We start from the raw sequence: 22,386 nt of genomic DNA, 5'->3' as shown, positions 1-22,386 counted from the left end.
CCAAATAAAAAAAAATGTAATGTGTTGACGTTGAATCAACATGGAAAACTGATTGGATTTGAAAGAAGTCATTAATTTAAGGGAATTTCATATTTTTTTCACCCAACTTTTATCCTAAATCCAATGACATGGTGACATGTTTGATTGAATTCACATTAGTTGACAACTTAACCAAATGTAAATCAAAACTAGACATTGAACTGACGACTGTGCCCAGTGGGTATTTTTTAACATTCTCTCATGTAGAATAATCTCCCAGGATATTATGAAAATCATGATAATAACAATAACCATGAAGGAATTAAACCAAGGAAGTAAACCAAGAAAGTAATCCGATGCAAATGTACTAAAAGTCCCCAGCCTCACCACCCAATTAATGTATTTGCATTTACATTGGGATCCACTGTATGTTTGTGATGTTAACCATAAGACGTCATTGTCATCGCTTCTTGAAACATGCTTGCTTTATCCACCTGTTTTGTGCCCTAATTTTCTATCCACCACCCCCCATTGTCTTTCCCCCAGAGTTTCTACCACCATCTGAGTTCTGCGTTGCTCATCTAACTAACTTAAAATCGATCTGTTCCGAAAACATCCAAAGTGCACCTCTGCGCATGCCTGTCCCCAAAACAAGAACAATCATTAACAGATCCCAGGACTCTCTCTTGGAGAGCCCAGCAGCCAGACAGGCCAGCAGCCAGACAGGCCAGCAGCCAGACAGGCCAGCAGCCAGACAGGCCAGCAGCCAGACAGGCCAGCAGCCAGACAGGCCAGCAGCCAGACAGGCCAGCTTTCCCGCCCCTAGGAGCATCCTCAAACAAAGTAGCTCCACTGACTTTCTTCAGTTCCGAAACGTCTGCAGCTGCCAGCCAGAACCACAATGTCCACAAACGCTGCACTCCAGTAACGGGGTCTTAGAGCCATCTTTAGACACCTGGCCTGCTAAAGAGAGAGAGACCCTGGTCTGGATAGACAGGAAACAGGTGAGATTCGGCCTAGCAGTGAGCAGGAGCAGCGTGGAGTGGCTCACTGAGATGCAGGATGGAAAGGAGCTGGGCGAACACAGTCTCCTGGATTTGTACTGTACAAGCCACCCAGAGGGAGAGGAGGAGACGGGGCAGTCAGACAAAAGTGGCATCAACAGTGGTATTGACCAGGGTGATCACAGACCACTAAAGGAAGACATTGAGCTTTTGACAGCTGTAGGTTCACCTTGCTGGCTCCAACAGCCCATTCATGATATGCAGAGACAGGTGGACATAGGTGAGGGTCTGAGTTGCAGAGAGAAGCCAGATATAAGATGCCTAGACACAGGCCCAGCCCAGGTCCCTGATGGTAAGGCTAGTGCATCTCCATTTAATTCATTTGATGATTTTATTAATTAATTAAATCTATCAGTCAACAATCAACCCATTAATCTATTCAAATATTTGTAGTGAGGAGTGCAGAGAATGATTGTAGGTTTGTATTCAATTAATTTAGGAAATAAAACTTTATAAACTACTCACCATGTTTGTGTTGTAAGATCTGTTTTTTAATCACTAACCTGCTTGCTTTCATACATGAATGTACACATTCATTTATTGTATGATGATAATATTTGCTGATGGTGATTGGTGAATTTGGACTGCAAGGAATGTGCTCTTTTTTTCATTGGTGGGGGCATTCAGGCTTTGAAATTATATGGTTGTCTAATGTTTTATAAATCATTTTCTTCTATTACATGCTATTGCTCATCATTATACTGACTTGTAGATGACATAGTTCAATTCAATAATTTGCTTGATTATTTATTGCTCTGTTCAAAATGTAGGATCTGAATTTGATTATTATTTTGTTGCTGAGAATTTAAAAAAAGGCTTCCAAAATGTGTCATTTCCACTTTAAACTTCTGACTTAATTTGCCCTAATGAAAAATATATCAACCCCTGCAAAAATGTCCATTCATTATAATCCACATAATAATTCACATTTCCTGTTGCTGCAGGATTATTTTCCTGCTGTAGCAAACTGGCTCAAATTAAGATCCTACATTTGTATGTCAGCAAATACAAGTGATGAGAAATCCAAGTTGTTTTGATTTCCTTTACAGATCAACTTGACCATCGTCATGCTGAGTCCCTTACCCTTCAGGTGTCCGACCTCCATTGTGCTGAGCAAGAGACAGGTAAGCCCATTCTCTTGGGGGCCGCGGCCCAGGGGATCTCCCCCACCAAGATAACAGAGGAGGACGGTCAATCCATGGCTAAGGTTCGCGACTGGTTCAGCTGGAACCTGGGAAGCTGTGACAAGCCACAGGTTCAGCTCCCCCAACAACCCAGTGAGGAACCAGTGACTCCTGTCGACATCATCACAGATGAGATGCCAAGTGATGCTGCCTCTAAGAAGCCATCTAGTCGTGTGTCTCCAAAGCCTCGGCGAGGGCTCCTAGGGATATTTAGTAGATGGGAAGCAAGAGAAGAGAAAATCCTTGAGCCGCAAAGCCCAGTTAAAGAGGAGGTGGTTCTCTGTGAACAGAAAGAGCTTGACGACACCAACCTGAACTTCGTCTTCTGCCAGTCCACTGTGAATACTTATTCTGACCAGCAGCAAGATCTGCATAAATGTGCTACTGACAAACAGTCAGCTAAAAATGAGAAGACACCGGAGGTTAGAGAACTAGTGCTTAAAAAAGAAATAGATCAAACTCAACAGGAGCCACAGGGGAGTGCATGTGGAGTAGATGCGTTACCAGATAAACTCTCCAACTTGAAATCATTTTGGGAAAGAGAAATTGGCCCTAAAATACTGCTCAGTAAACTAAGCACTGATACAATGAGGTGTGAAGTACTTGTCAGTGCTGGGGATACTTGTGACCAAAAAATGCATGATTTTGGTAAAGATTTTGCCAAGGCTGAGACTGTTGAAGCATCATCATCTTTTCAAAATATTCAGCTTCACCTCGACACTAGTGTCATGAGAAAGTCCAATATCTTTGGAGCAAAAAGCAATGATAGTAATGACTCACATATGCTGATTAACCATCCCTTCTCCCAAAAGGTGGAAACCTCAGAGCAGTGTAACATAGACCACAGTGCTGCTCTGTCATATGACGAAAAGTCCTCATCTTCCGTTGAAAGTAACTACATGTTAAAAACATCAGGTGACAATGGTACATTCAGGGATAAATCCATCCTTATCTCTGAAGATAATTCCAGTTCATCTGTGGGCTTGACAGTGCCTTCTCAGACAGTCCAGCCAGATGAGAAGGTGGACATTCCTTTACATGTCTCTCCATCCAGTCCCCGCACAAGCCGGCAGGGGCGTGTCCCAGTGCCCCTTGTTAGACGTTCTCTCAGTCAACAGGAAAGCAGGAAGGCCAAGATCAATAACCTCAAGTCCTTCTGGGAGAAGGAGAATAGTGGACCAAGGGTCATTGTTGGCAAACCAAAGGAGGCTTTAGATAGTCAAACCCATCCGTTTTCAGGAACACCTCCAGTCCACCACTCAATTGCCACTTCTCAGTCTAGTCTAAGAACAATTGAAACTGACCTAGGGAAGGGTGACTGTGACAAGCAAAGCTCTTCCTTATACGGGGTTAAGGCCAGCGCCTCCGACTTGTCCATGGCTGAAAGAATAGAAAAGGGTTTCATCAAGTGGAGTTCAAACTCATCACTACCGAGTAGTCACTGTAGTGTTGGCGATGTTGATTCTATAAATCAGCAAGATTCATATAAGATGGAAACAGGGCCAACCCTGAATCAAGAAATACCCTTAAGTCCTAAAACACCTCTGCCTAGATCTGAAATTCCAAAGTGGAAAGACAAAACTGACGATGAACTTAAGAGAAGTCCTATAAAGACCTGTCATCCAAAAGCCCTGCCCAGAGGTTCATCCAGTTTCCAAGGAGCCAGGCGTGATAGTTCTCCATTTAAATCCTTCTCCATAGACATTGCCTCACCCACAAGGGAGCATCAGGATGATCCAGAGAGAGCAACACCAGTGGTTAAACAGAGAAAAGGACTCTCACATGAAGCAATGCAGTCAGGATCAGAGTCCACCAAACATACCCTAGGAATCACGTCTACCTCTCCACAGTTTAGATCTGAAGAGAAGGGGCAGGATCGCCTGACCTTTCCACGTAGAGGCTCGGCACAGAGTTCACTAACTTCTATGATGTCCCCGCTATCACCTACTAGGTCGCTCCCTTGCCCCTTCAGAAGGACCAGTTTAGGGAACCTAAGTGTACAGGAGGGCAGTCCTCACTGGTCCTCTAGGCCAAATCATGGGGACCCGCATATAAGAAGAGCCTTTGAAGCTGGCAAGATTGGTCAACAGCCCATCAATAGGGATCCTGGTGAAAGAAAGCTTTCAGGAGCATCTGAAGTCTCTGAAACATATCTCCGCCTTGCAAGATCTTTCATTCCCCAGAGCAACCAACATTATTTGGGGCTCCCTGAGCAGACACACATCCCTCAGTTTATCTCAGATAAAGTTGGGAATGACCATCTGAGTCCCACTGTCCCCACTCCATTGCTCCTGAGCATGAGAAGCAGTGAGGGGAGTCCATCTTGGATCAGTCCTAGGTCCATGGAGAATGTCGACAGTCGTGTATCCAGAGGAAGCATGCCTGAGATCTGGTCTCAATCTCGGGCAAGTTCAAGCTGTGAGCTTTGCATTTTCTCATCAAACATAGATTTAGTGATTTAGAAGTGAAATGGCTAATGATATAAATGTGGGGGCAAATCATGTTGGCCACATCATTCTGAACTTTGATGGAAGCAGCAGGTTTAGACATACAGGACAATGTCTTCCACATGGCAGAATTTGCCTCTTTTGGGTAGATATACAGTGGTTCTTCCTTTAAAAGTTACAAGCTTATGCCGCGACCGTTTGTGGTAGATGGTGGCATTCTGTCATTTCACCACACTATCACAAGGGGGAGTTAGAACGCTGATCTATCAGTAGTCAGGAACTGTGGCAATTAATGGAGGCGTTTTCAAAAACAGTCATGTGGCCTGACGATTTTCAAAAAATAGGTACAATGGGCTTTTGGTTTCTCGTCCTCTAAAAACAGGAATAAAAAATTCTAAATAACAACTGGCTTCATTTATAAATTGGTAAGAATGTCTCACCCCATGTTCAAGAATGGCCTTTTTCCCTTTATTCAGATTACAAATGAAATCATCTCCAAAATATAATAATTTTTTAAACAAGCCATAGAAAGTTGGTTGCAATTTCAGTAAAAAAAAAAAAAAAGTAAGGAACTTGTCTGTCGGCCCAGCATTAAAGACCGAAATTGGTTAAAGAAAATTGTGATAAATAAAAATATATACCACTGTCTCTTTTGCATGTCGTTTTCCTTTCACAATACATTATAATTATATAAAAAGCCCCTTAGATATTATCACAGATCAGATTTGCCCTAACGAAAAACCCTTAGATATTCATTTAGAATCCTCCAATCCTCTAAATGGAATTATTCACAGAGAGTCTCGTCATTGGTGGAGAGTCAGGTGGCATTGGCAGGGTTGAATAGGGCGAGGAACGAGATGGATTCACAATCCATGCCAGGCAAACATGCAAATGTTTATTTCAACTACATTTTAGTTGCAACAAATTCGATCGGGTTAACATCAGGAGACCTACATGTGGAGATTTAAAAAATATTTTAGGCCTACCATAGGCGACATGAGTCTCACTAGTGTTGAGTAATGTGCTGTTAAAAGTATTTTATGTATTTTTATTTAACCTTTATTTTACTACATAAAGGATGACTTGACCCAGTTTATGCCCTCATTTGCAATGCAAACCATAACGAATTACTATGGGAATAAATAGAAGAGGCAAGTGGAAGGGGGAGAAAGTAAGGAACCTGTCGGCCCTGGAGGCCTTTTGAAAACATGTTTTCAAACACTTGTTTTTCACAAGGGCTATTAGCAGGACTATAGACATGACGTGGTCCCAAAAACACCTCTCTGACATAGGGTCCAGCATATGTCTTGTCTCGCCAGCTTTGATCCATGCCTGGGCCTACAGTACGCAAAGTTCTTTGTTTGTCAGACGAATCATTGGGTCGAAACTACAGAATAGTACAAAACGAGAACACACATGGTAAGTGTTCTGGGGAAAAAATACATACATATACACTACCGTTCTAAAGTGTGGGGTCACTTAGAATGTCCTTGTTTTTGAAAGAAAAGCAAAAAAATTGGTCCATTAAAATAACATCAAATTGATCAGAAATAAAGTGTAGACATTGTTAATGTTGTAAATGACTATTATAGCTGGAAACTGCATTTTTTAAAATGTAATATCTACATAGGCGTACAGAGACCCATTATCAGCAACCATCACTCCTGTGTTCCAATGGCACATTGTGTTAGCTAATCCAAGTTTATAATTTTAAAAGGCTAATTGATCATTAGAAACCCTTTTGCAATTATGTTAGCACAGCTGACAACTGTTGTTCTGATTGAAGAAGCAATAAAACGGGTCTTCTTTAGACTAGTTGAGTATCTGGAGCATCAGCATTTGTGGGTTCGATTACAGGCTCAAAATGGCCAGAAACAAATAACTTTCTTCTGAAACTTGTCAGTCTATTCTGGTTCTGAGAAATGAAGGCTATTCCATGCGAGAAATTGCCAAGAAACTGAAGCTCTCGTACAACGCTGTGTACTTCTCCCTTCACAGAACAGCGCAAACTGGCCCTAACCAGAACAGAAAGAGGAGTGAGAGGCCCCGGTGCACAACTGAGCAAGAGGACAAGTACATTAGAGTGTCTAGTTTGAGAAACAGACGCCTCGCAAGTCCTCAACTGGCAGCTTTGTTAAATAGTACCCGCAAAACACCAGTCAACAGTGGCGACTCCAGCATGCTGGCCTTCTAGACAGAGTTCCTCTGTCCAGTGTCTGTGTTCCTTTGCCCATCTTAATCTTTTTTTAAAATTATTGGCCAGTCTGAGATATTACTTTTTCTTTGGAGCTCTGCCTAGAAGGCTGCTTGTGGTCAACTATTTCAGCACCGTTTCGAGCTGCGCTGAGACAAGCAAGACAACTTAATATACATTTTATAACAGTTTTTTTTATCTAATTCAATAACATATTTGTCCTATTGTAAAGTGTAGTCTAAAGGTCAATATGGGCAAACTTGCAATGTATTTGATGCTTAAGTACTCTAAAACCACGGTTGGGAAAAACAAAATTCCTCCAGCTGTCCATCACTACTGTAAATAAAAACACAGAATATCTAAGGGGCTTTTATATGATTATAATGCAGGGTTAGTAATAATAATAATTGTTGGATAACAGATCACTATCACAATATTAAAAACTTTCAAATGCATTTATGAATTATATCGCTTTAGTCGACATGTTGCGGTTCATCTGATGAAGGTGCGCATGGGCCTATTTATAAAATGAATATGATTCAATATTTGATTCAATATTTAAGCATTAGACCTCTCACTAAAGGCGTCAGTCATACAAAAGTTATACTTAAATCCGAACTGGTTGGAGATTATAAAAGTACATGGCCATAAAGGCTAGATCATTTTTCAAGCTGTTCATACATTCATAAATGATCAGCAGGGTAAAATAATATAAGCAGTGGTTATGAAGGGCGCAACCGGTCAGCACCTTAAGAGTAATTGTCAGTTGGCTTTTCATAGCCGAGCATTCAGCGGTCAAGACAGTAAGTGTGTGTGAAAGCTAGCTTGCCAGACCTTCTGTGTCCCAATTGGATATCACGCTATTGTGTCGTTGAACTTTACTCAACTTTATCTCGTCGCTCCTTCAGCCAGGTGTGCATAGCCAACGGTTGCATCACTCAAAGTCTCTTCATGACATTAATGGGTCGAAATAGATGAGCAAACCGACAACTTTTGCGGTAAAAGGAAGTAACAATATTGAATATACTGTGCTGTACCAAACTACTAATGCGATTAAAACTGTCACTTTGCATGAGCCAATAAGATCTCAATTAGATTTTTAATTTATATACAAATTCCTACATTTCATGGGACTAACCTGCCTTCATATTTGTATTTGTCATTTTATTGTATCTGCATTCTGACAGAGGCACAAGATGATTGTCTCTAACATTATCATGATAACCATTCTGTAGAGTAGATTAACTCTGATTCAAATAAGTACATGAAGTGCAAAGAGAACCTTTTTGATTTCTAGATGCTTCCAATGTAAAATGTTTAGTCGATCACCTTTTCAAATCACTCTGTATGCCACAGACTTGGATCATTAAGAAACTGAAGTAAGCTAATATATATTTGTATTATCTGTCAGGGTGTTTTAAATAATCAGTTGATGGAATTGAAAACAAACTAATTCAAATATTCCCTAATCTTCATAAAGTACAATCAATAGATTTTTTGAATGCTGTGCAACTGTTTGTTCAGAACAAGTATCTGGAAATATGAGATGGGGACATTTTTCTTAATGTCATGCAATCTATGAAGACCGGTCTGTTTGTTCCTCTGTTTTTTGCAATATTTTCCAGAGCTGATTTTATTTTATCTGTGGCAGATCATGGTGAGAACTCAAGCCCTATCAGGTTAGAGTTTAAACAAATGTCTTCAAGACCCTTATCCAGAAGTCTGGAGGACGTTTTATCACCACCAAAACGTAAATAGACCGTTCTTGGTTTTCCTGAGCTCAATAGGCTTGATTCTTGAATTCCTTAACTCAGTGTTATTCTCAATCCTAGACTGTGGTTAGCCGTGGCCAATTGTCGCTGTAACCATTCAAATAAATTGTTTAAGAAAGAGTTTTCAATTAGCATTATGATGTTGTTTTCATGATATCTGAACTTAACTGTTTAATCCTCTAACCCTTTATTTTCTTCCAAAGGAGAAGAGAGAAGTATAATTGACCAAAGAAGTGAATTGAATCTAAATGTGGATGATGGTAAATATTTCTGCTCAATTTCATTTGATAAAACAGTGTACATTTGCTTTTTGTTTGAAGGCAGACACCGAGTATTGTGCAAACAAATACAATTTTGTTATACTTGTATTATTAGATTTTGACTATATTTATTGGTGAGAGTTGAAACCGTGAACTATCAGTAATGAGAATAGATTAGAATTGTAACTCATTGTTGAAATATCACTATTCATATTTTATTTCAATTTGAGGAAACTAGAATTTTTCAAATAACATTGTTCTGTTGGTTGTTGTGGTTTCAGGCACAGTGATGCCATGGTTATAACAACATCTGATCTTGTGATTGTTTAAATCAATCTTCCTTGACTCTGCCCAATATGGCAACAATCCATGCACCTGTACTATCATAGGGCAAGGTGGAAGTTCCGCAAATCGCTTACACCTTCCCAATCCTCTCTGATCTACTCAATTGTCTAAGGGGAAGATGATAGGGGTTGATTTAGGAATTATTCAGGAAGTGGATTATTGAGAGCAGAAGAGTGTTGAGGAAAGCATGTCGTTTGGCCAAGATGATTACATCAGCTGTCATTACATTGTCTTTGAATTTCACTATTTCAGTGAAGATCCTGCTGATTTGAGCCATTAGGTGAGATTAGTTAGAGAGTTGTAAAAGTCCTTATCCACCTATCTGCTTTGCATCTTCCAGTCTCTGCAGTGCCTCCCTCCTCCCTCCTTCCTCTCCATCTCCCTCCTCCCTCCTCCCTTTCAGTCCCGGAGCAGATGAAGAATATGAGCAAGTCGGTGTCTGTTATGCAGGATGAGGTAAAACAAATACAAATAAAAATAATGTGCCCTTTGTTCATGGTAAAAAAAATACCTAACCATTTTTAGAGTGATATACCCCATCTGAATTAGGGGGAAGTGAATTGCCTTGTTAGCTTTAAGATGACAACAATACAAAATACCTGATTTTATAGAATTCTTTCCTCTTGAATTCATTTGAATGGCTTTCAAAATCCACCATGTATGACCAAATGCATAACATATTCAGGGGTAATGCGGTCACCTTTCCTTTTTTGAGGTCATATAATGAATGTATTTTTCATGCTTGGATAAGACGCATAAGCTATTGATAACCAAACTGTCCCACATTTGACTACATTTTTAACATGGCTTGTACAGTGCCTTTGGTAAGTATTCAGACCCTTTCACTTTTTCCACATTTTGTCAGGTTACAGCCTATTCTAAAATTGATTAAATAGTTGTTTTTGCTCATCAATCTACACACAATACATCGTAATGACAAAGAAAAAAAAACAGTATTCAGACCCTTTACTACTTTGTTGAAGCACCTTTGGCATCAATTACAGCCTTGAGTCTTTTTGGGTATGAAGCTTGGCACACCTGTATTTGGGGAGTTTCTCAGATTCTTCTCTGCAGATCCTCTCAAGCTCTGTCAGGTTGGATGAGGAGCGTTGCTGCACAGCTATTTTCAGGTCTCTCTAGAGATGTCCGATTGGGTTCAAGTCCGGGCTCAAGGATATTCAGAGACTTGTCCCGAAGCCACTCCTGCGTTGTCTGGGCTGTGTGCTTAGGATCGTTGTCCTGTTGCAAAGAGTACCTTCACCCCAGTCTGAGGTCCTGAGCTCTCTGGAGCAGGATTTCATCAAGGATCTCTCTGTACTTTGCTCCATTCATCTTTGCCTAGATATTGATTGGTCTCCCAATCCCTGCCGCTAAAAAGCATCCCCACAGCATGATACTGCCACCACAATGCTTCACCGTAGGGATGGTGCCAGGTTTCTTCCAGACATGATGCTTGGCATTCAGGCCAAAGTGTTGAATCTTGGTTTCATCAGACCAGAGAATCTTGTTTCTCATGGTCTGAGAGTCTTTAGGTCCCTTTTGACAAACTCCAAACAGGTTGTCATGTGCCTTTTACTGAGGAGTGGCTTCTGTCTGGCCACTCTACCATAAAGGCCTGATTGGTGGAGTGCTGCAGAGATGGTTGTCTTTCTGGAAGCTCCTCCCAACTCCACAGAGGAACTCTGGAGCTCTGTCAGAGTGACTATCGGGTTCTTGGTCACCTCCCTGACCAAGGCCCTTCTCCCCCGATTGCTCAGTTTGGCCGGGCGGCCAGCTCTGGAAAGAGTCTTGGTAGTTCCAAACTTCTTCCATTTAAGAAGGATGGAGTCCACTGTGTTCTTGGGGACCTTCAATGCTGCAGACATTTTTGTTTTTACCCTTCCCTGGATCTGTGCCTCGACACAATTCTGTCTCGGAGCTCCACGGACAATTCCTTTGACATCATGGCTTGGTTTTCGCTCTGACATGCACTGTCAACTGTGGGACCTTACATAGACAGGTGTGTGCCTTTTCAAATCACATCCAATCAATTGAATTTACCACAGGTGGACTCCAATCAAGTTGTAGAAACATCTCAAGCATGATAAATGGAAACAGGATGCACCTGAGCTCCATTTCAAGTCTCATAGCAAAGGGTCTGAATACATGTAAATAAGGTATTTCTGTTTTAAAATTGTAATACATTTGCAAAAAAATCTGAAAACCTGTTTCCGCTTTGTCATTATTGCGGTGTTGTGTGTACATTGCTGAGTTTTTAACATCTATTTTAGAATAAGGATGTAACAGAACAAAATGTGTAATACTACCCGAAGGCACTGTATGTGCATGTAGCAGACCCTGGCTCCAACCACCATGTAGGCCCACCACAATGTGTTTTAACCTGTGTGTGTGTGTGTGTGTGTGTGTGTGTGTGTGTGTGTGTGTGTTTCTGACCACCCGCCATTGTTGTTTCTGCACTATCTTGTAGAAGGATGGCAGAGACAGTGACAGCACCTCAGTGGAAAGTCTCAACTTCAGCTGGAAAAAGCGGATGAGCAGTTCCCTCACTAACCTTAGCCTCTCCTCTGGCATGGCGTCCATGTCCTCTGTATGTTCCCATGCAGCTTCCCTATCAGATATGTTGACGTGTGCCATGAAATAATCAAACTCACTTTGCTTTGAATTCACATGGCTGCAATCCTAATAATGCTAATAACAAAAGTTATTAGCATAATACAGCAGAACATTTGTTTTCTCCCCCACATGTGATACACAGGAATCATACAATTGTCCCATAGCAGATGTAAGAATATTAGGGTTCTAGAGAATCGGGAATATTAGGGTTCTGAATGTGGACTAAGAGAGGCATTCGTTCCGCATCTAGAAGATAATAATACTGAGGTTTAGTGGTGGCTGGTGGCACTTTAAATTGGGAGGACAGGCTCATTGTAATGTCTGGAACAGAATCAATGGAAGGGTATCAAACACATCAAACATCTGGTTTAATGGCTTGATACAACACTTGGTGATGCTGTTGTCTCTTCCTAACATCATGTGGACCGTTAAGGTGAGCGGCAGTGTGGCAAGCATCTACAGTGGAGTAGATGGGGATGTGGAAGTGAAGGGAACAATCCGGTTTGCCATGAATTATGTCCAGAAGCTCGGGGAGTTCCACATCTTTGTTGTCCACTGCAGAGATCTTGCCGTGGCAGAACCCAAGAAGAACCGTTCTGATCCGTAGGTGTTCTTGCAATAAATAAGATTGTGTGTGTGTGTGATTATCCTATCAATGTAAAATAAATCTGCCATCTCCAGGTGCATAGGTTTACAGAGGTTGATGTTTCCCATTACCTTACATAGGATCATCAGTGTGTTATTGCAATTTGAGACTAGGTGCATGGAAAGCAATGATGTGCCTTGGAAACTTTCACCGACTTCTATCCGATTGCACTTGTAGACATGTTACCGCATTTGCTGAGATCGCATTCAAGGTAAACATTGCAGATGCCTGCTTAATTGTTAATTACCTTTAAATGTCCAGCGCGCTATAGCACAGCTTCTAATTTAATCCCAGCCGTTGTTGATTTTGCTTTGTATTTGTGTAGTGGCTAAGAATCTGATGTTGGATATTAATTTTCAGATATGTGAAATGTTACCTCTTACCGGACAAAGCGAAGATGGGAAAGAGAAAAGCCAGTGTGAAAAAGAAGACCTTGAACCCCACTTACAATGAGATCCTTAGGGTAAGAGAGAAGAGATATGATGGCTGGTTATTAAAGTCCTCATCCAATCTCCTTTTCAGATTATTTATCACCTGATTCACTCAACAAACATCTCAATAGGTGGTCCAGGTGTCCTCTGATATGGCAGAAGTCTGTGTGTGTGTGTGGTGGGGGTGTACATTCCTGATTTTATACTCGGGAAATTGTTTTTCAACAGTTCAAAAATAGCTGGACACAAAGCTATCAGTGCTCGGTCTATTGTGTCTGCATTGAGAAAACTACTTTTATCCCCTTTTCTACCCCTGCAGTTTAAAGTTACCATGGAGACCCTCAAGACTCAAGCACTTAATGTCTCCGTGTGGCACAATGACAACTTTGGACGGAACAGCTTCCTTGGCGAGGTGGACTTGGATTTGTCTGAATGGGACTTTAGCAACACGCAGATGAATGATTATGCTTTGAAAGCAAGGGTAAACTGCAAGAGGATTAGTTTTGGTCGTATACAGTCTGTTTTGCAGTGTCAATTTTTATATAGGTGGTAATTCATAAAGACTGATCTGATACCAACTTGCCACAACTAAAAATAAAGTTATTCTATTCACTTTAGATCTCGACACAGTCTCTCAGTCCCTCTCACTCCCAATCTATTGACCATAGAGGAGAGATGAGAATAGGATTGCGTTTTCTGCCACAGATCTCCTACAGTAAGCGGTTTCTCAGACCACTCTCATCATCATCTAGCCTGTTATGTGTTCTATTGAACATAACTTACTTATGTGTGTTTTTACTCAATTGGTAGGTAAGAGGTCATCCAAAACTGAGACGGGTGAGGTGCAGATTTGGGTGAAAGACTGCAAGAACCTGCCTGCTATCAGGGGTGCGATCATTGACCCCTTCGTGAAATGGTATGTGTTTTGGATATGTTGCACCTGGTTAAATACGGGTGTGAAGCATAATTTAGTATTGAATATGTTTATAGTGCCAATGTGTCATTTAGTCATATATAAACTAAACCATTGGATTTGTAGCGATCCACTCACTGTAGAAATTCAGATCTTTTTATACTGTTGTACTCCTGTAGATGGAAATGTTTTGTCCTCTTTTACTCACTGAATATTGGCCCTGTTTTAATACTTTGAAAATGCATCCTCCCTTCTTTCCTTGAGGTAAGCACTTATGCATATAAACTCAGCAAAAAAAGAAACGTCCTCTCACTGTCAACTGTGTTTATTTTCAGCAAACTTAACATGTGTAAATATTTGTATGAACATAAGATTCAACAACTGAGACATAAACTGAACAAGTTCCACAGACACGTAACTAACAGAAATTGAATAAGGTGTCCCTGAAAAAAGGGGGGGTCAAAATCAAAAGTAACAGTCAGTATCTGGTGTGGCCACCAGCTGCATTAAGTACTGCAGTGCATCTCCTCTGCATGCAATGCACCAGATTTGCCAGTTCTTGCTGTGAGAAGTTACCCACCTCTTTCACCAAGGCCCCTGCAAGTTCCTGGACATTTCTGGGGGAAATGGCCCTAGCCCTCCGATCCAACAGGTCCCAGACGTGCTCAATGGGATTGAGATCCGGGCTCTTCTCTGGCCATGGCAGAACACTGACATTCTTGTCTTGCAGGAAATCACGCACAGAATGAGCAGTATGGCTGGTGGTATTGTCATGCTGGAGGGTCATGTGAAACGCCACAGACAGAGTCTGCAGGAAGGGTACCACATGAGGGAAGAGGATGTCTTCCCTGTAACGCACACCGTTGAGATTGCCTGCAATGACAACAAGCTGTCCGATGATGCTGTGACACACTGTCCAAGACCATGATTGACCTTCCACCTCCAAATCGATCCCGTTCCAGAGTACAGGCCTCGGTGTAATGCTCATTCAGTGAAGAGCACTTTTTGCCAGTCCTGTCTGGTCCAGTGACGGTGGGTTTGTGCCCATAGGCAACGTTTTTGCCAATGATTGTCTGGTGAGGACCTGCCTTACAACAGGCCTACAAGCTCTCAGTCCAGCCTCTCTCAGCCTATTGGGGACAGTCTGAGCACTGATGGAGGGATTGTGCGTTCCTGGTGTAACTCGGGCAGTTATTGTTTCCATCCTGTACCTGTCCCGCAGGTGTGATGTTCAGATGTACCGATCCTGTGCAGGTGTTGTTACATCTGGTCTGCCACTGCGAGGATGATCAGCGTTCCGTACTGTCTCCCTGTAGCGCTGTCTGTGGCATCTCACAGTACAGACATTGCAATTTATTGCCCCGGCAACATATGCAGTCCTCATGGCTCCTTGCAGCATGCCTAAGGCACGTTCACGCAGATGAGCAGGGACCCTGGGCATCTTTCTTTTGGTGTTTTTCAGAGTCAGTAGAAAGGCCTCTTTAGTATCCTGAGTTTTCATAACTGTGACCTTAATTGCCTACCGTCTATAAGCTGTTAGTGTCTTAATGACCGTTCCACAGCTGCATGTTCATTAATTGTTTATGGTTCATTGAATAAGCATGGGAAACAGTGTTTAAACGCTTTACAATGAAGATCTGTGAAGTTATTTGGATTTTTACTAATTATCTTTGAAAGACAGGGTCCTGAAAAAGGGACGTTTCTTTTTTTGCTGAGTTTATATGCAATTTGATAAGGTGAACACCCTATTACTTTCACCAAGCCACCCAGTTCATATCTGTGATTACCTCAATAATGGTAGCGAGGAAGAATAGGATGCATTTCTGTAATATTCTAACAGGGCCATTGATTGCTTTTGTCCTAAACTTACAGTATACTGTTAGAGCTAAAGCTCTTCCTTGAAATGCACAGGATCAGATTGTGGGCCAGAGTGTGCTAGGCTACTAATCCGTTGTTGTTGTATGCTATTTTAGCACCGTGCTTCCAGACACGAGCAGGAAAAGCCGACAGAAGACTCGGGTGGTGAAGAAGACGGCCAACCCCATGTTCAATCACACCATGGTCTATGATGGCTTTCGGCCGGACGACCTACGAGAGGCCTGCGTTGAAGTCACAGTGTGGGATCACGACCGGCTCACTAACCATTTCATTGGGGGCTTAAGACTGAGCCTTGGAACAGGTAAAATACTTTGTAATTTGTTTAAAGTTTGGCCGGTACTCAATTCAAGGCACGTTAAAATGCAACACACTATAACAGACTTTTAAAGGTAATTTACACATGAGACGACATGCGCAACGTTGACCATAAATGCGATCTCTAAGAACATCGGGAAAATGTGTTTAAAAGGCACATTCTCAGCTGTGCTATAGCACCGATTGAATTACGGCATCTAATGGGTTGACAAAATTCCCCACATTTCTGAATGTGATTTATGCTTTTCTCTAAGGTAGTATGTCTTTCTATTGAAATAGTTTCTTGAGTCGTTCCAAACCTATTGTAGCCTAATTATTAATATTGAAATGCATACACAATACATCCAATAGGAAGCTAACTGGATCATCTCCAATCTGTCTTTACAGGTAAAAGTTATGGGTTAGAGGTGGATTGGATGGATTCAACCTCTGAAGAAGCAAGTTTATGGGAGAGAATGATGCATTCTCACAATGAATGGGTTGAGGATATTATACCCTTGAGAATGTTGATAATGGCAAGAGGTGTATCAAAATAAGATGGTGTATGAAAAGTTGGATGACAAAATGAGAAGAAAGTTGCTCATTGGGTGTATCAGTTTGATGAAACTTATAACCGATAATGTAATCAGTAATATAATCTCTCACTTTTTTAGGAGAAAGACCATACAGGCACATTGGAGTATTGTGCTTAGATTCTTCTTAGAATTACATGTATTTTATTTTTTGAAAGATTAACATTTTACATAATCATGCTTGTTGTCATACAGATCAAATACATACTCAGAAATTGTTAAGATATAAATAGGTTGTTTTAATTGATTCATTCCAATGCATATTTATCGCTATTTGTATATATTCCTATATAAGTTTTCAGAATGTTATTCCATGGTAAATTAACTGAAGAAAATGTTTCCACTATTGATACAACAGCATATATAATCAGAAATGTGGTGTTATGTTATCATTGTTGTCTTTGTAAAATACATGTATTCACATTACTCAATATAGTAACAGCATATATTTTTCATCATAGTTAATGTTTCCACTAATTCAGGCACCCCAACAATAAATACAATATCACATGTTGAAAAATAAAATCGGTGTGAATTCAATAGTAATGGTTATACACAAAAAATGACATTTTTCGCCAGCAATTGGCAGGAAGCAGTGAGAAAAATAACCACAACATTTGAAATAGACTGGAAGTTGGATTTCCAAGAGAATGCAAAAAGAGCCGTGATCCTATGGGGAATTTGGGACAGAGTTTTTTTTTAAATGCTCCAGAATTTGTATTATTAATAATAATAATATATTGCTGTTATTTGGCAGAGAGGTTTGGAACTCTATTTCTTATTGGTCTATTACTAATTTACCGCAAGACCCAAACTCCATTACACCACACCATAACAGGCTGAAATTTCAGGCGGTCATTTCAAACAGCTCACTAAAAGGGCCCTATCATCATTTTCATAGTATTACGTTTTTGACTGCACATAGGTAATTTCTCTCATTTGTCTTATGAGACCTTTTTAGAGTGGAGTCTTTTGAACATCTGGTGATTATAGATCTCTCTAGCATCGACTTATTCAGTCTGACGAATCTGGCTACAATACATCCAAGGGTGATCAGATCTACCTTGCGCACATTAGAGCAGTAGAAAGGGAGGAGGTGGAACGGAGTAGAGAAATGCTGAGGTTCTAAGATGCTACAGCGGCGGAATTTCAGCCACGTGTGGGCCACCCTGTGAACCAGGAGCGAATGGAGGCCAAGTGGTATACAATTCGGTATTTTAAAATAATATATTTATTTTGAGCCTGCTAGCAGGCTCAACGCTTCATAATGCGACCCCTGGTGCACAAATAATTAAGCACAGCTGCGACTATTTTTATAGACTCACGCTAGACCCCACGGGAAAGATCGCCTTCCCTTGCTCAGACGTTGCGTGCATCAACCATTGGTTGCAGCACCGACTGGCAGTTAATGCTATAACATATGATGGGGTTCGCTGAGAAGTAAAATACCTATGTAAGGTCTGGCAGACGTTAGCAACGCCTGGGCAGAGGAACTGATTTCCCTCCCAAATATAAAGAAATGGGAGCTTGTTGAATTTGTCAAGTTTATTGGAATTGTACATTTTTTAAAAAATAAATTACAGTGACGTTTCACAAAGAGTTTTCATGGTATATGATTATTAGTGATGTTTTACCGCCTCGTCACTAGTTACCATAGCCACAAAGTCATAAACCACGCCCATGTCTTCGCCCATTTTAAACCTAACCACAATGCTAACATTATGTCTAACCGTAAATTAAATTAAGAGCAAACGGCTATTTTCTTCTCATATATATATATATATATATATATATATATTTACAATATAGCTGTTTTACTTTGGCTGTGGTAGCTAGTGAAAACCATTTCCGCGGGTTGAGTCGCCATTTTGACTTTGTGGGTGTGGTAACCTGTGAAAACCATTTCCGCAGGTTGAGTCGCCATTCTTTGCGTCCTTTGTCCGTTTAGAAGTTGTCTCCGCTAGTCAGCAAGTAGGTGTTTTGGGATTAGACAAATTTACAGACTGTCAAACAAGATCGAATCTTTTCCTACGAAAGCTGAATAATATTACGAACAAATAGCTACAATAGGATCCAGTTAAAGCTTCACGGACGGTAAGTGTGGTTACTTCAAAAATGCTTTGTCATTTTGTTTGTGCGCAATGGTCTTCCAACTAGCTAATATTGTTATAATTAACTAGCGTTAAATAAAAAATGACGTTGTTGAAACCACAAACGAGTTAACAAAATATCAATGTGAGTACTTATAACATGTTCCAAAAAACGTAAAGATTGCATGGTAGCTAATGTTAGCTAGTTAGGCCTAATGTAACGTCATTCTTGTTCAGACAACATTATGGCGCCTAAATTAGCTAGCTAACGTTAGATATTAGGCATTGAACAACTGCATTAACTAGAAATGTTTATAATTTTTCGACAAAGATCCACACAGAATTTATGTTTTGGCAATTGAATGTTCATGATGTTTGGCTTTGGAATTTCCATGAAAGAGCTCTAAAATCACGTTTACAGGAAAAAATAAATCGAAATCCGTGATTATCTCAAATGATCTAACCGAAATATAACAACTTAAAAATCGCTCAACGCTACTGATTAACGTTATTTGGTAAAGGAAACGTGCATGGCCTCAAGACTTTAGTCCCTTCAAAATGGGGGTTGAGGTAAGGGACAGAGGATCTGAAGGCTAGCTAGGCCTAATTTAACATTACTCCCTGAAGTACAGGACACAATACTCATGTCTTTCATGTCTAAGGGGGTATGAAACCCAATATATTCATTAAACAGACTTAATTCACTAATCAATGTTCTTGTTGTATTCTCACAGATAATCTGAGCGGGAATACATTGGTGGTGTCCCTCATCAAAAGCTAAAATGATCACCAGACGAAGAGGTCGTTCAGACATCACCAATGTGGAGGTGTACTCTTCAACTTGTCCTTTTGATGTTGAAGTCACTGACTTTGTTGAAATGATAAATGTTAAAACGAGTCCCTCTGAAGAAATTAGGTCAGAGAATGGGGATAGTACAGTTGGATTAGAGCTGGATGATTTATTTGGAATCGACGAGTTAAACTGGACATTTGAGAAGGATGCAGTCTCCCCTCTTTTCGACATTGGATTGACCGAAATAGGTGTGGGTGACACAACAGATCAAGATTTTTGGATTGGCACGTCCAGGACCCCATCGCCCGAAGGAGTGTCTGCTGTTCAGAAAAGGAAGGGGAGAGATGACCCGTCTGGGCACATGATCAACAAAAACGCTGTCGCTGCGCGAATTAATCGTCTGAAAAAGAAGGAATACGTGAACGGGCTGGAAAATAAAGTTGGGTCTCTGTCGTCAGAAAACCGCATACTCAAACAGGAAAACGTCCAATTGAATAAGAGGGTAGAAGAGTTGGAAGATGAGACGAGGTACCTGAGAGCTGTGTTGGCCAACGAGAGCATGTTAGCCCAGCTGTTGTCAAGGCTGAGCGGTGTGAACGGCATGAAATTATCTTCCTCGCTTTTCCAGGGGTCCAACAAGAATGACGACCACGATTATGCCTTGCCGCGGAAACGTGTGAAGGTGGAGGAAAAGGAGACTTCTGGTGGCGTCTGTCTGCACGTGGACAAGAACAACGTCTCAGTGGAGTTCTGCACTAAGTGTGCAGAGAGTGCAAGCGCATCACTCAAAATGTAGGGTCAAGTACTTTTATCTGTTTTCAGATGTTGAGACTGAACCTGATTAACTTCAGTGTAATGAACGTCAGGGGAATCTATGAACACTGTTAAAACTATTTGAGATCATTACTTAATTAAGAAATGTTGAATGATTGAGCATGTGTAAAAAATCTTACCAATGATTTAAGTACACGTTACTCGTTAAACCTTGTTGCCAGTTTTCTTCTAGGTGATGATTGTTCTACCATGCTGGATGAATGGGTTACAGAACGTCCCTGTCTGCTTGGCTCCATGGTAAGGATCTCAGATGAAGCAAAGCTGATGATTTGATAAATTCTAAATGTTTTTCAAGTTTTATTCCTCTTAGAATACACCAAAGGCTTTTACACTAACATTAAGTTTACACTGGAACATATCTTTCCATCTTAGTTTCAATTACTTTTGTTTTAAGTTCTATGCAGTAAGCGTTTAACCTGTAAATATTAAATCAAACTGATTTCCCTCCCAAATATAAAGAAATGGGGGCTGTTGAATTTGTCAAGTTTATTGGAATTGTAAAACATAAATAATTGTAAATAGATTACAGTGACGTTTCACAAAGAGTTTTCATAGTATATGATTATTAGTTCATATTGGGTCTCAAACCAGAATGGGTAAAAAACGAGAACATATAATGGCGTAGCATGGTTTGGTTAGAACTTGTCTTTTTGTGAAACGTCACTATTCTGCTGAAGGATGTTTTGATTTAGCGCCCCTATTTTTCTTTATTGCTAAAGTGGATTCTGCTGTTCGGGAAGCTGAAGAGGCGGGACCCGCTGCTGCCAACTTGGCCTGGTATTTTTTTAAAGGTAGTATAACAAAGGGTGTAAGTGACTACATTCAACCAGTATCCCATAACACCTTCTTTGTAAAAAGTAGTGAATTTAGAATATATTGTGGATGACAAGTGTTCCACTACCTATTACATTGACAATATTAGAGGTCCTATAACGGTTTGTTCACAAGTTTAACCTGACTTGTTGACACATTGGTATGTAACCCAGTTGTTTAAAAAAAAAACTAGTCAAACTATCTTGTTATCGATGTGATCCTGATAGAAATGGACATCACCAATTTTGTATAAAGTGACAATCTTAAAGAATGTTATGTAAAGTACAAAGATGTGGTAACTTTTTTTTTTCTAAATGAGAGAACAATGTTTCAGGAACATGGATATGATTGAAAATAAATCTTATTTTGATTATACACGTTTCAGTTATATTTGACCTTGAATGTGACCCAATGTATTTGACATTAACACATCTCTTTTTCTCTTTTCAAACAGCAAGCTCTTTCTGCAGACAAAGGTCTATCAATTCCTCAACAAAATGGAAAAATGTGATGGTTTGTGAGGGCTGATTTCAGTGGAGAGTTCAAAGCCTACTAGTCTGATGTACTTGTTTTTACATAATGCTGCTGCATTTAGTTTTAAAGTGATATTTCACTCAAATCCGCTTCAGGTGTTTTCAGACTTCAAAATTGGTGTAATAAGTTCATGTCCCACCCCACCACCTGTATAGATCCAGCTGTATGTCTCAATCCCAAATGAACCCCCCACCCCCAAATACAGGTGCTGATTAAAATGATGCAAATTCAAATAATTTCAGATGGCACCTGTCTTTCCTTGGGGTTGAGGCATTTAGTGGGATTTACACACCTGGTAGCTTGGGCCATTGATTCGTTTAGACAGACCACTTCTGAGGTCTGAAAATATCTAACAAATGGTGTAAGGGACTCACTAAAGTTTATCGAGCTGGGTGGCATTTCAGTGGTATTTAATGTGGAGAACCAACAACACTTTCATTTGGATCTGAAAAGTAAATGGTTAGCTACTTCACAAATGAACTTTGTTAAAAGGTACCGTCCTTAATTTGTTTTTCAGACCCAAACACTTTTTGTTTGCTATAAAGCCAAAGGATGGGTTGGAGAAATGTAACCACCTTCAAATTCATAGATGAAGCTATTGATGAAAGGAGTGACTATACATGAGATCGAAATGATAGTTTGCGTTTATATTTAAGCTATACATAGTTTGAAACAACCTTATTTTGGGTTATCATGGCGTTAGCTCAGG

At 40.5% G+C, this 22,386-nt stretch overlaps 2 protein-coding genes across 6 annotated transcripts in view; both read left to right on the top strand.

Annotated features, from left to right (window-relative positions):
* sytl2a (synaptotagmin-like 2a) overlaps positions 1-17,138 on the top strand; it is a 42,356-nt gene extending 25,218 nt beyond the window's left edge. Inside the window, exons 7-19 of one of the 5 annotated variants that reach the window (XM_065023866.1) lie at positions 526-1,335; positions 2,093-2,167; positions 8,520-8,618; positions 8,844-8,900; positions 9,586-9,701; positions 11,713-11,832; positions 12,292-12,461; positions 12,865-12,967; positions 13,255-13,416; positions 13,554-13,650; positions 13,746-13,851; positions 15,822-16,027; positions 16,429-17,138. In XM_065023866.1, the coding sequence (XP_064879938.1) occupies positions 526-1,335; positions 2,093-2,167; positions 8,520-8,618; positions 8,844-8,900; positions 9,586-9,701; positions 11,713-11,832; positions 12,292-12,461; positions 12,865-12,967; positions 13,255-13,416; positions 13,554-13,650; positions 13,746-13,851; positions 15,822-16,027; positions 16,429-16,577 (2,270 nt within the window). In that variant the 3' untranslated portion in view covers positions 16,578-17,138. The other 4 variants (XM_029671608.2, XM_029671603.2, XM_029671609.2 and 1 more) reach the window with 4 other exon arrangements.
* A 1,353-nt stretch (positions 17,139-18,491) lies between these two features.
* LOC115136135 (CREB/ATF bZIP transcription factor-like) lies at positions 18,492-21,516 on the top strand. The gene is made up of 4 exons (XM_029671612.2): positions 18,492-18,707; positions 19,438-20,288; positions 20,492-20,567; positions 21,050-21,516. The coding sequence occupies exons 2-4, from the start codon at positions 19,486-19,488 to the stop codon at positions 21,128-21,130; spliced, it is 960 nt and encodes a 319-aa protein (XP_029527472.1). The 5' UTR covers positions 18,492-18,707; positions 19,438-19,485; the 3' UTR covers positions 21,131-21,516.
* The last annotated feature ends 870 nt before the right edge of the window (positions 21,517-22,386 follow it).

Source organism: Oncorhynchus nerka, linkage group LG10, assembly GCF_034236695.1.
Source record: "Oncorhynchus nerka isolate Pitt River linkage group LG10, Oner_Uvic_2.0, whole genome shotgun sequence".
Lineage (NCBI taxonomy): Eukaryota > Metazoa > Chordata > Actinopteri > Salmoniformes > Salmonidae > Oncorhynchus > Oncorhynchus nerka.
This window is presented reverse-complemented; position numbering and strand designations above follow the sequence as displayed.